Source organism: Pleurodeles waltl, chromosome 3_1 (genome assembly GCF_031143425.1).
Source record: "Pleurodeles waltl isolate 20211129_DDA chromosome 3_1, aPleWal1.hap1.20221129, whole genome shotgun sequence".
NCBI classification, from domain to species: Eukaryota; Metazoa; Chordata; class Amphibia; order Caudata; family Salamandridae; genus Pleurodeles; species Pleurodeles waltl.
In genome coordinates, this window is record NC_090440.1 from 831,814,089 (window position 1) to 831,826,465 (window position 12,377).

General features: G+C 51.6%; 1 protein-coding gene across 1 annotated transcript in view; it reads left to right on the plus strand.

Moving 5' to 3' along the window:
- LOC138284670 (CD276 antigen homolog) overlaps positions 1–12,377 on the plus strand; it is a 177,267-nt gene that overhangs the window by 138,356 nt on the left and 26,534 nt on the right. Inside the window, exon 5 of the mRNA XM_069223738.1 lies at positions 67–486. Coding sequence (XP_069079839.1) covers positions 67–486 — 420 coding nt within the window. The remainder of the gene's footprint in view (positions 1–66; positions 487–12,377) is intronic.

Consider the following 12,377-nt stretch of genomic DNA (forward strand, 5'->3'; position numbering starts at 1 on the left):
GATCTGTTGCCGCAGATGTTTTTTTTCTAATGACACCAGTTGATTTCTATTTCTCTTTCCTTTCAGTTGCACCAAAGGTAACGGATATCATTGGTAATAAAGTTTTAGTACATAATGAAGAAGCTACTTTGTCTTGTAATGTCACTGGTTTCTGGCCAGAAGAAATCACTGTCATTTTCTCATTGGTACAACCTGAAAAGACGTCTACGGTATTTTATTGTTGGCCAATTCAAAGACCTGCTAATGAAAATGATATGCAAGCCAACGTGCCTCTTTGGAATAACATGGAAATTACCATTAATAGAACCCAAATGTTCAGCCAAGCGCCCATCAAATCTCATTGTGATGGGACCTATAGCCTTTCATGCAAGATTATTATAGTTCCTGATGCAGAACAACATAACGGAGCAGAATTCTGTCTGACTGTAAAGCACAAGGCCCTTGAAGAACCTGTTCATCAAAAACGACTTCTATCAGTAATTGGACGTAAGTAGATTAGTTATGGGTTTCACACTTTCAAGATACTGTCGTACATCTGTTAGAGATTAGTGAAAATAATTTGTCTTATTTTGTGAACTAGATTATTTAGATTGTTTAATTCAAATACCATCATACATATTTATGACAGAAGTAAACCAAAGGATTTCAATTTGCCTTCCCTTTGGATTTGGTTTAAAGGCATTGTTTATGATTAAATCTGAAATGAATATTTAGTTTATTTACCCTATTCCCTATGTTTCTAAGCACCTCACTTTTTAGAAGATTTATTTCTGATGGCTGTTCTTCCCCGCAGATTCATCATATTAATAACTATTCTCCACGTGTCAGGCTTAAACCTGAAATTTACCCCAGCAATAGCTCTTCATCTTTGCAAAGTGGCAAAACGCAGCTGTAGCCCAGTCTCTCCTGCTCAAGATGTAATGACATCTGGACAAACAAAACCACTGACTAAAGTTCTGTTGTTGGTTCCTGTTTTACCATACCCCATTGACCTGGGTCCTAAGCTCCTTTTGGGGTTTCACTGGCTAAATGTCCTATCTCTTGGTGGTGACTGTGGCAGATGTATCCTACAAAGGCTCCAGAGTTGGCTCAAGAGTTTAAATCAAGTGGCAGAAGCTGAAAGATTTCATCAGAACAATAAACAGCATGCAAATGTCACATTGAAGTCTACCTCTACGCCTCCCTGATGCACCCAAAGGCCTTCAGAAAGTGGGGGCCAAGTTAATATTGGCAAAGACCTGCATGGACACGCTAAAGCAATCCTTCTCCCCTTCAGGTAAGCCTCCTGACAAGGAGCAATCTCTAAAGAGATATTCCCATAAAACATAGGAGGGCTGCATCTTCTATGTTTTGTTGTAAGAACTCCCGGTTCGTTTAGCACATCCAGCACAGGTCGAGGTCTTTGAACTGGTCAAGATAGATATATTTAGGATGACTCTGTAACCCTCTGTGCAACTTTTTCATTAACATGCCCACACTGGCAGTTTCATGATTTAAGAGACTCGAACCCAAATGCTGATTGACTCCCTATCTCAAAAGCTTTTTTCTTGGTGCTGTTTTTGAGGAAACCCACACCTTCCAAAAGCAAACATCTCTAGACACTCATTGCTGCTTGCAATGTCACTGACCCTAGTGCTGATTTCGATACTAACATACCCCTTTGAAGTGGAGTCACATTATGGGACTGGCTAAAGAAAAAATATGCACTTGTTTTGCTGATGAGCTTTCATTTCTAGTGCCCCAGGGAGGTGCTCAGTCTGTCATGAATGGCTAGAGCCTCGGTATCAGGTAAAAACAATATTTCAATCCAGAACAAAACACACACAAGAGGAGGACTCAGAGGTTGATAACCTCTTTCACATTTACACTAAGGATGATGGTCCTCACCTAAACTTACAAAATGCTCGTTCCTTATCCCTCTGAGCCTCCTTCACAAAAAGTATCTTTGTTCAGTAAGGTGGTATGAAAAGAGGGAGCAGAATCAATAACTTGTCAAAGTGTTAGATTGGACCTCATTCATTGGCAGAAAACTTGCAACCTTTCTCTGAAGGCTCAAAAGAGCTGCTGCCTTTCTACAAGGTGCTCCTGAAGACCTTTCCCACTGCCTGGGAGAACCCATTTGGGGTCTAGCAGTCAACAGGCAAATTTCACATCAATGTAGGCCTGTGTCTTATGGCCTAAACGTCTTGTTTTCAGGTACCTCTCTAGAAGGAATAGCGATCCATTCCTCTATGCTAAACGCAGATGTCTTTCCTATGGCAGCTTCAGACTGAGAATCTAAGAGGTTTGACTCTAGGATCTGTGTGGCTGTGTCCAGCCAGTCACTGACCAGATCAGAGAAGTGTTTTTCCTGTGGTTGTGGAAAGAGTCATGTCGATGCTAGCTAGTGAAAATATCATCCCAGAAGGCAAGTGCCATCTGTGGTGTGAAGGGTTAAGCTGCCAGAGGCAAAAAACATTTGGCTTATTAAGTGTGGTCAAGATTGTAAGGAAATGCTTCCTTGGCATGGTTACCCCCTAACTTTTTGCCTTTGCTGATGCTAAGTTATGATTGAAAGTGTGCTGGGACCTGCTAACCAGCCCCCAGCACCAGTGTTCTTTCCCTAAACTGTACCTTTGTCTCCACAATTGGCACAACCCTGGGACTCAGGTAAGTCCCTTGTAACTGGTACCCCTGGTACCAAGGGCCCTGATGCCAGGGAAGGTCTCTCAGGGCTGCAGCATGTCTTATGTCACACTAGAGACCCCTCACTCAGCACATGCACACTGCTTCACAGCTTGTGTGTGCTGGAGGGGAGAAAATTACTAAGTCGACATGGCACTCCCCTCAGAGTGCCATGCCCACCTCACACTGCCTGTGGCATAGGTAAGTCACCCCTCTAGCAGGCCTTACAGCCCTAAGGCAGGGTGCACTATCCCACAGGTGAGGGAATAAGTGCATGAGCACACTATGCCCCTACACTCTCTAAGGTTTTGCTTAGACACTAAGTGCAGAGAAGCCATAAGAGTATATGGTCTGGGAGTTTGTCAAACATGAACTCCACAGTTCCATAATGGCTACACTGAAAACTGGGAAGTTTGGTATCAAAGTTCTCAGCACAATAAATGCACACTGATGCCAGTGTGCAATTTATTGTACAATGCACCAAGAGGGCATCTTAGAGATGCCCCCTGAATACCTACCCAACTTCTAGTGTAGGCTGACCAGTTCCTGCCAGCCTCCCATAAACCAGACATGTTGCTGGCCACATGGGGAGAGAGCCTTTGTCACTCTCTGGCCAGTAACAAAGCCTGTACTGGGTGGAGGTGCTTCTCACCTCCCCCTGCAGGAATTGTAACACCTTGCGGTGAGCCTCAAAGGCTCACCCCTTTTGTTACAGCGCCCCAGGGCATCCCAGCTAGTGGAGATGCCCACCCCTCCGGCCACTGCCCCCACTTTTGGCGGCAAGGCTGGAGGAGATAATGAGAAAAACAAGGAGGACTCACCCACCAGTCAGGACAGCTTCTAAGGTGTACTCAGCTGAGGTGACCCCTGCCCTGAGAAATCCTCCATCTTGAGTTTGGAGGATTCCCCCAATAGGATTAGGGATGTGCGCCCCTCCCCGTAGGGAGGAGGCACAAAGAGGGTGTAGCCACCCTCAAGGAAAGTAGCCATTAGCTACTGCCCTCCCAGACCTAAACACACCTCTAAATTCAGTATTTAGGGGCTCCCCAGATCCCAGGAAATCAGATTCCTGCAACCTGAAGAAAGAAGGAGGACGGCTGAGCTACAAACCTGCAGAGAAGGAGGAAGACAACTGATTTGGCCCCAGCCCTACAGGCCTGTCTCCAACTTCGAAAACCTGCTCCAGCGACGCATCCAACAGGGACCAGCGACCTCTGAAGCCTCAGAGGACTGCCCTGGACTACAGAACCAAGAAACTCCAGTGAATAGCGGCCCTGTTCAAAACCACCTACTTCTTTGCAACAAAGAAGCAACTTACAAAGACTTCACGTTTTCCGCTGGAAGCGTGAGACTTCACACTCTGCACCCGACGCCCCTGGCTCGACCTGCAGAAAACCAACACCTCAGGGAGGACTCCCCGGCGACTGTGAGCCCGTGAGTAACCAGAGAGGAGCCCCCACAGCGACGCCTGCAGAGAGAATCCAGAGGTTCCTCCTGATCGCCTGTAACAAGGGACCCGACGCCTGGAGCCAACACAGGTTCCTTCAGGTCCTGGGGCTGCGGGTGCAAACCTCGATGCAGGAGTGACCCCAGGCCACCCTCTGCCTTGCCCAGGTGGTGGCTGTCCCGAGAAGCCCCCCCCGTGCCTCCCTGCACCGCTAGAGTGACCCCCAGGTCCCTCCATTGAAACCTGTACAAAACCCGACGCCTGCTTTGCACACTGCACCCGGATGCCCCTGTGCCGCTGAGGGTGTGTTTTGTGTACCTGCTTGTGTCTCCCCCAGTGCTCTACAAAACCCCCCTGGTCTGCCCCAGAGGACACAGGTACTCACCTGCTGGCAGACAGGTGCCTTTGGAGAACAGGGGTGCTCTGGTTCCAATGTGTTTTGGGCACCTCTTTGACCTTTGCACCTGAGCGGCCCTGAGCTGCTGGTGTGGTAACTTTGGGGGTTGCCTTGAACCCCCAACGGTGGGCTGCCTATGCCCCAGGACTGAGACTTGTAAGTGTTTTACTTACCTCCTAATCTAACCTTTACTTACCTCCCCCAGGAACTGTTGATTTTTGCACTGTGTCCACTTTGAAAATAGTTCATTGCCATTTTTACAAAGACTATGTGATATTGCTTTCATTCAAAGTTCCTAAAGTATCTAAGTGTAGTACCTTACATTTAAAGTATTAACTGCAAATCTTGAACCTGTGGTTCTTAAAATAAACTAAGAAAATATATTTTTCAATTTAAAAACCTATTGGTCTGGAGTATGTCTTTGAGTGTGTGTTCCTCATTTATTGCCTGTGTGTGTACAACAAATGCTTAACACTACCGTCTGATAAGACTACTGCTCGACCACACTCCCACAAAACAGTGGCAAAAGTAGATAATTCTAATGCTCTATCTTACCTCTAAGGGGAACCCTTGGACTCTGTGCACACTATTTCTTACTTTGAAATACTATATACAGAGCCAACTTCCTACACAGATGTACAAGTTACTTACCTTCGGTAACAAAATATCTGGTAGAGACATATTCTAGTTGCAGATTCCTTACCTTAGAATTTTCCCCCAGACGTCCGCCAAAATCTCTGGATCCTGTCTGTCATTCCAACCTCGGAGGTAAAAGCCGCTTACCGCCAGACAAAAGAACGCCATAACACCGCCGCGGTCGCGGGAAACCGCCACGGTCATTCTGACCCACACCAGGCAAACTGCCAAAATACCGCCATCCACAAAAGTCCGCCACACCAAAGGTCAGCGATAAACTGGCGATGACCAAACCTCCACCGTCACGCCAACAGAAATACGCCCATGCCATTACGACCCACGAATCCACGCGGCGGTCTTTCAAACGCATATTCTATTGGCGGTACACACCGCCGCGGTCGAAATACACATACACCTACAAAACAGAGCCACATTGGAGAATTCAAAATACACACACCTGATACACATACACACACCACTCCCACACACCCAATACAATATAAAACACACACCCACATCACCCACAAACCCCTACGGCAACAATTGAGAAAGAAGAACAGAGAGAGACACCACCATCAACAACACTAGCATCCACAGGCACACAATACCAATACCCACTGAACTTCCACGCACCTCACACAACACACCACTAAATTGCACCCCACCTATCACTCCACCCAACACTTTATCCACACCACCCAATGGCACCTCAAAGAAACCCCAGGTTCTCAGATTATGAACTCAGGGTCATGGTGGAGGAAATCCTACGAGTAGAGCCCCAGCTGTTCGGGACACAGGTGCAGCACACCACCATTGCCAGGAAGATGGAGCTATGGAGCAGAATAGTCGACAGGGTCAACGCTGTGGGACAGCACCCAAGAAATAGGGACGACATCAGGAAGCGGTGGAACGACCTACGGGGGAAGGTGCGTTCCATGGTATCAAGGCACAACATCGCGGTACAGCGGACTGGCGGCGGACCCCCACCTCCTCCCCCAGAATTTACAACATGGGAGGAGCAGGTCTTGAACATCCTGCATCCTGACGGCCTCGCAGGAGTCGGTGGAGGAATGGACTCTGGTAAGTCTCAGATTCACTACTTCATCCCCCCCACCCCACCTGCATGCCAACTCATACCCCCCCCTCACCCCCTTCACAACTACCCCTTGCAAATGTCTCACCATCACAACCCACGCATCCCAAAACTTAGCCCTGCATGCGGCCCCAAAGCATGGACACCCATCACCAAAGCATGCCCAATGCACATACCCATCTCCCCCCCCCCCCAAAAACACTGTCACAACAGCCCCCACAAAGGAATGCCAGCACTGGACTGGGGTACACGGGCACCCACCCATTGCACGCCATTGGCACACACACAAGCAATAACCATAATTTTATACCCCTGCAGGACCCGAACGCCACGTCACCGCGCAGGAGGGTCCACAAATGTCCACTCCACCCCCAGAAGAGGCCCACAGTGAGGACAGCAGCTCTGTCTCCCTGGATCTAGATGACCAGCCCGGCCCATCGGGGACCTCGGGACAGTCGGTTCCCCTCAGACAGCCACAGGCCACAGCAGACCTTTCCCCCCTCTGGGAACACCAGCACAGCACCCACCCAGCAGGCCCATGCCTCTGTCTCCAGGACACGTCAATCAGCGGTGTGTCCACCACTACAGGGCACCCAGGTTAACCCACCACCCCAACAACAACAGGGACCTGGGGGCAGTGGTAGTGGGCACACGGTCCAGGGGACGGAGGCCCAAGGAAACAGGGGAACTGGGAGGGCAGCTGTGCGACAGTGGGGGGACAGGCCACGGGAACCCACTCTCCACAAGGCCCTCTCCTCCATCATGGGAGCATACCACCGCTCCCAGGAGACGATGGCCACGGTCCTGGGCAGGTTTCAGGAAATCCAGCTTCTGCAGGAACAGCAGTATATGGGGTTCAGGGAGGAACTGAGGAACATCAGTACCGTCATGGGTACCATTGTAGTGGCCCTGAATGAGTTAATCTCCACATTGCGGACCACTCTGGCACCTCAAAGGGCCCCTGACACTAGCATGGACCAAGAACTGCCTACCACCTCCGCCGTGGCTAGTGGACAGGAGGCCCCCGACACAACACCAACAGGCCTCCAGAACCCCACCCCCTGCAGAAGGAGAACCACCCCGCAAGCGGGCCCTGAGATCCAGGAAGAAGACAGAGTAAGATGTCAAGACCCCCGCCAGCAAAGGATACCGCCATGATGGTCATCCCATTGTCCCACATTGTCACCCTGTCCAACCTTAAACTGTCCCTGCTCCACTTTCCACAGGCATATGGACAATGCACCTGTGAACCTGATAGTCTGGACTCTGCCATGGACAATCCTCCACCATCACCCCTCACCCATTTGCAACCACCCATCCAAATTAGAGCACTTGAATAAACACACTTATTGCACAAAACAATCTGGAGTCTGGCTGTGATGTTAACAAATGTATTAGACATGATAGTGCCAAAATGCTTATTTACATTGTGATGCCAACAAACCGCTGTCACACAGCTGTAGTCCATGGGCAAACAAAGCAGATGTCACGCAGTGGGGCCCACAGCTCTGAAAACGGAAGGGAAAATCACAACACAGTTACCATACACTGGGGGAAAAAGTCAGACAGTAGAGAGGTAGGAGTCTTTAAGTAAATGTAATATTCCAGTGTGTACTCTTACCTGTGTGTCACTGAAAGTATTGCTCTATTACTGTGTTCCGGTTGTCTATTTCGTCCTCTTCTTCACTCTCCACAGCTGCTACAACACCACCATCTGGACCATCCTGCTGCAGAAAAGGCACCTGGCGGCGCAAAGCCAGGTTGTGAAGCATACAGCAGGCCACGATGATCTGGCATACCTTCTTTGGTGAGTACATTAGGGATCCACCTGTCATATGGAGGCACCTGAACCTGGCCTTCAGGAAGCCGAAGGTCCGCTCTATAATCCTCCTAGTCCGCCCATGGGCCTCATTGTACCGTTCCTCTGCCCTGGTCCTGGGATTCCTCACTGGGGTCAGTAGCCAGGACAGGTTGGGGTAACCAGAGTCCCCCAATAGCCATACACGGTGCCTCTGGAGTTGCCCCATCACGTAAGGGATGCTGCTATTCCGCATGATGTACGCGTCATGCACAGAGCCAGGGAACTTGGCCTCTACATGGGAGATGTACTGGTCAGCCAAACAGACCACCTGGACATTCATTGAATGATAACTTTTTCTGTTCCTGTACACCTGTTCACTTTCTCTAGGGGGAACCAAAGCCACATGTGTCCCATCAATGGCACCAATGATGTTGGGAATATGTCCAAGGGCATAGAAATCAGCCTTCACTATAGCCAAATCGCCCACCTCAGGGAAAACAATGTAGCTCCGCATGTATTTCATCAGGGCAGACAACACTCTGGACAACACCTTTGAAAACATAGGCTGAGACATCCCTGATGAAATGGCCACTGTTGATTGAAATGACCCACTTGCCAAAAAATGGAGTACTGACAGAACCTGCACTAGAGGGGGAATCCCTGTGGGTTGGCGGATGGGTGACATCAGGTCTGGCTCCAGCTGGGCACACAGTTCCTGTATGGTGGCTCTGTCAAGCCGGTATGTTAATATGACATGTCTTTCTTCCATTGTCGACAGGTCCACCAGCGGTCTGTACACGGGAACATTCCTCCATCTCCTCGCAAGTCCCAGCGGACGGTGCCTAGGAAGGACAACATGGAGCACAGAGTCAAGCAACCCACAGGTACGTTCCCACAGCTTGCACAGTACATGATTCTCTATGCATTGATTGGCTTGTATGAGTGGCAATGCAAGGCCTAGGCCTGTGTGACGCAGTAGAAATTAAACAAGATGGCCACAGCACACAGGAAGTATAGTCCAAAAGTATGGCAGGGATAAGTATCCCTGTTAGTATGTTGCTGAGGTGTACAGTTGAAAGGAGTCTCAAGTCTTGTATGTAGATGGTGTCTTTAATTTGTAGATACTAGAAATCATAGTGCCATCAGCGAGATACAGCCAACACGTGTTTCGTCACACCAATGACTTTATCAAGGCTGGGCCGTCCGGCCAGGATGGTACGGAACGAAGGTAAGTGATGAGGGAGCCTCGTGATCAGTTGAATAGGCTTTGGAGCGTCAGTGGTAACTTCTAGGAGTAGGTCTATCAATAGTATGGCAGAGTAAGAAATTGGACAAGTATGAAAAGGCAGGTAGGCAGGCCCTGATAAGCCTGTGGTCGAAACCTGATAACTCGGTGCCACACGTCCCTACGCCTTGTCTGTACGAGTACTGGTACAGTAGAAATTAAGCCATGTGGGCCCTTGAAATGGCGGCTGCCTGACCTGTGTGACAATGGGATATGAGGTAAATGCGCTGGCGTGGCACACCTCGGCGGTCGAAGACCGCGGCGCAAAGCCGCATTGGTTAACATTGAACCCTATGGGTTTCAGGAGCCAATGATGAAGTGCGCCGGCGGTCGCGGTACGCACCGCCGCGGGCGTGACCGCCATTTTCTATCTGCTTAATCACTCGAGACTTGATCATCCACAGTAGAGGACCTATACTGCAAGTGCTGCTGTGACCTCGGTCTGGAAGGGACAATGGCTGCTGCGACTGGGGAAAGGGCCCCTGCCTTCACTTCAGAAGAATTGGACAAACTCCTGGATGGGGTCCTCCCCCAGTATGCGCTACTCTACGGTCCTCCAGACCAACAAGTAAGTACACTAGGACCATGCTTTGTGGCCAATGCCTGGGTTGAGTGGGGTGAATGAACGATGGTGCGGAGGGGAGCGAATGAGGCATGCATCAAACAACAAATGAGAGCATGGGCCACGTGGCAAGGGTAGGAATGGGGGGGTCCACTCACATCGAGCATGCAGACAATATTGATCTTTTATTTTCTCTCCCTGTACGTGTCACATAGGTCAGCGCCCATCAAAAAATCGAGATTTGGCGTGCCATCGCCAAGGACATCCGGACCCTGGGGGTCCACAACAGACGGGGCACCCACTGCCGCAAGAGGTGGGAGGACATCCGCTGCGGGAGCAGAAAGACCGCAGAGGCTCTGCTGGGGATGGCCTCCCAACGTAGGCGGGGTGCCAGGCGTCAATTGACCCCCCTGATGCCTCGGATCCTGGTGGTGGCCTACCCTGATTTGGATGGGCGCGTGAGGACATCACAGCAGACACAAGGGGGTGAGTACAAGCACATTCTGCTATCTTAGCGTGCAGTGGAGGTGTCTGGGTGGGGGAGGAGGGCTGTGGGTCCCCCTAGGCCAGGGCTAATTCGGTAGGCTAGGCCTCTCCATAAGGCATGGCCCTGTGCCCCCGCCCCCCACCTCTGTAGGGTGCCAAGTTCAGGTATCCATGGCCCTGTGTCATCTGTGTGTGCAGTTGTCGTCTCTAGGCTTGTAGGCCATGTCCCACGGATTGCGTATTGGACCCCAAGTGCGCGGCGTAGTGCAGGGGGCTTCTGTGTCTGTCTTGTTCGCCAACGGTAGCGGTAATCCATGCACTCAACATGTCTTTATTTCTCCCCCCCCCTTTTTTTGTGGTCTTCCTGTTCATGTGTGCATCAGCATCATCAGGCGGAGGAGAAGTGGCATCGGAGCACGAGGGAGCTGCATCTCACATGGCCCCGGAGGGCCATGCAACAGAGTCGGACTTCACCAGTGAGACGGAGGGCGAGGGGGGCTCCACAACGGGGACACGTGGAGACACCAGCGACACGGACACGTCCTCGGAAGGGAGCTCCCTTGTGGTGGCGGCAACATCCGTGCCCACCGCACCAACAGGTACAGCCGCCACCCAGCGCACCAGCTCCGCCCTCCAAGCAGCCCCTCGGTGTGCGAGCGGGCATGGGGCGAACGCTAAGGCGGGCATCTCCTTCGCCCCAGGCACCTCAGGCCCTGCCCCAGTTACCCCTGCTGCCCTCAGTGAGGAGGTCATTGACCTCATCCGGACGCTCATTGTTGGGCAGTCTACCCTTTTGAATGCCATCCAGGGGGTCGAAAGGGAGGTGCATCGGAGCAATGCATACCTGGAGGGCATTCATTCGGGTCAGGCTGCCCATCAGCGATCGTTCAACGCTCTGGCCTCAGCACTGACGGCAGCCATTGTCCCTGTTTCTAGCCTCCCTCCTCCAACTCCCTCCACCCAGTCCCATTCCCCTGTTCCTCTGCCTATCCCAGACACACCTACAGACCAGCCTGCACACACCTCAACACCCAAGGGCAGCTCATCCAGACATAAGCACCACACATCCCACAAGCATTCACACAAGCAACATCCACATGCAGACACGCCAACAGCCACTGCGTCCTCTGTGTCCCCCTCCTCCCTCCCTGTGATGTTGTGCATGCAAGTGTGAGTGGAGACATCATCAGCCACTACGTCCATCACCAGCACACCCACCAGAACACTCCGCACACGTGCAGTCACCACCCCCACTACCATTTACACGTCCCCTGTGTCCTCTCCCAGTGTGTCTGTCACCCCCTCTTCCAAACCACACAAACGCAGGCAGCCACCCACCCAACAGCCATCCACCTCATGACAGCCTCCGTCACAAGCACCTGCACCCAAAGACAGCACACTTGACTCTCCTACAACCACATCCTCTTCCTCCACTCCCATATCCACTGCACCTACCCGTCACTCTCTTTCCAAACTGCTTTTCCTTTCCAACCTTAACCTCTTTCCAACAACTCCCCCACCCCGTCCAACTATCAAGACTGCAATCAGCACCTCAGCCACCACCAAACCAGGGCCTACCAAGACTGTTGTTCAGGGACTGTGGAGTCCCCCACCCTCAAGGGCAACTAGTTCTGGTAGGAGCCAAGGCACGGCCAGCCCACCGCCGGGGAAACACCCAAAGATCTCCAGTGCCCGGCGCGAGAGGCCAAGGACACCAGGGACCAAAATCTCTACCCTGGCTCCGTCTGGAAGTGGTGTGCCACCTGGCACACCGCCAAAGGTGTCAAAGGGCCACTGACGACCAGGGAAGGGTGGGAAGGGCAGCACGCCAGACAAGTCCGGCAGCAGGCTAGCTGCCCAGGAGGGCCCCACCAGCCCCATCCCAGGTGTACAGGAGGGCCCCACCAGCCACAGCCCAGCTGCCCAGGAGGGCCACAGCCCAGCTGCCCAGGAGGGCCCCGCCAGCCACAGCCCAGCTGCACAGGAGGGCCCCACCAGCCACAGCC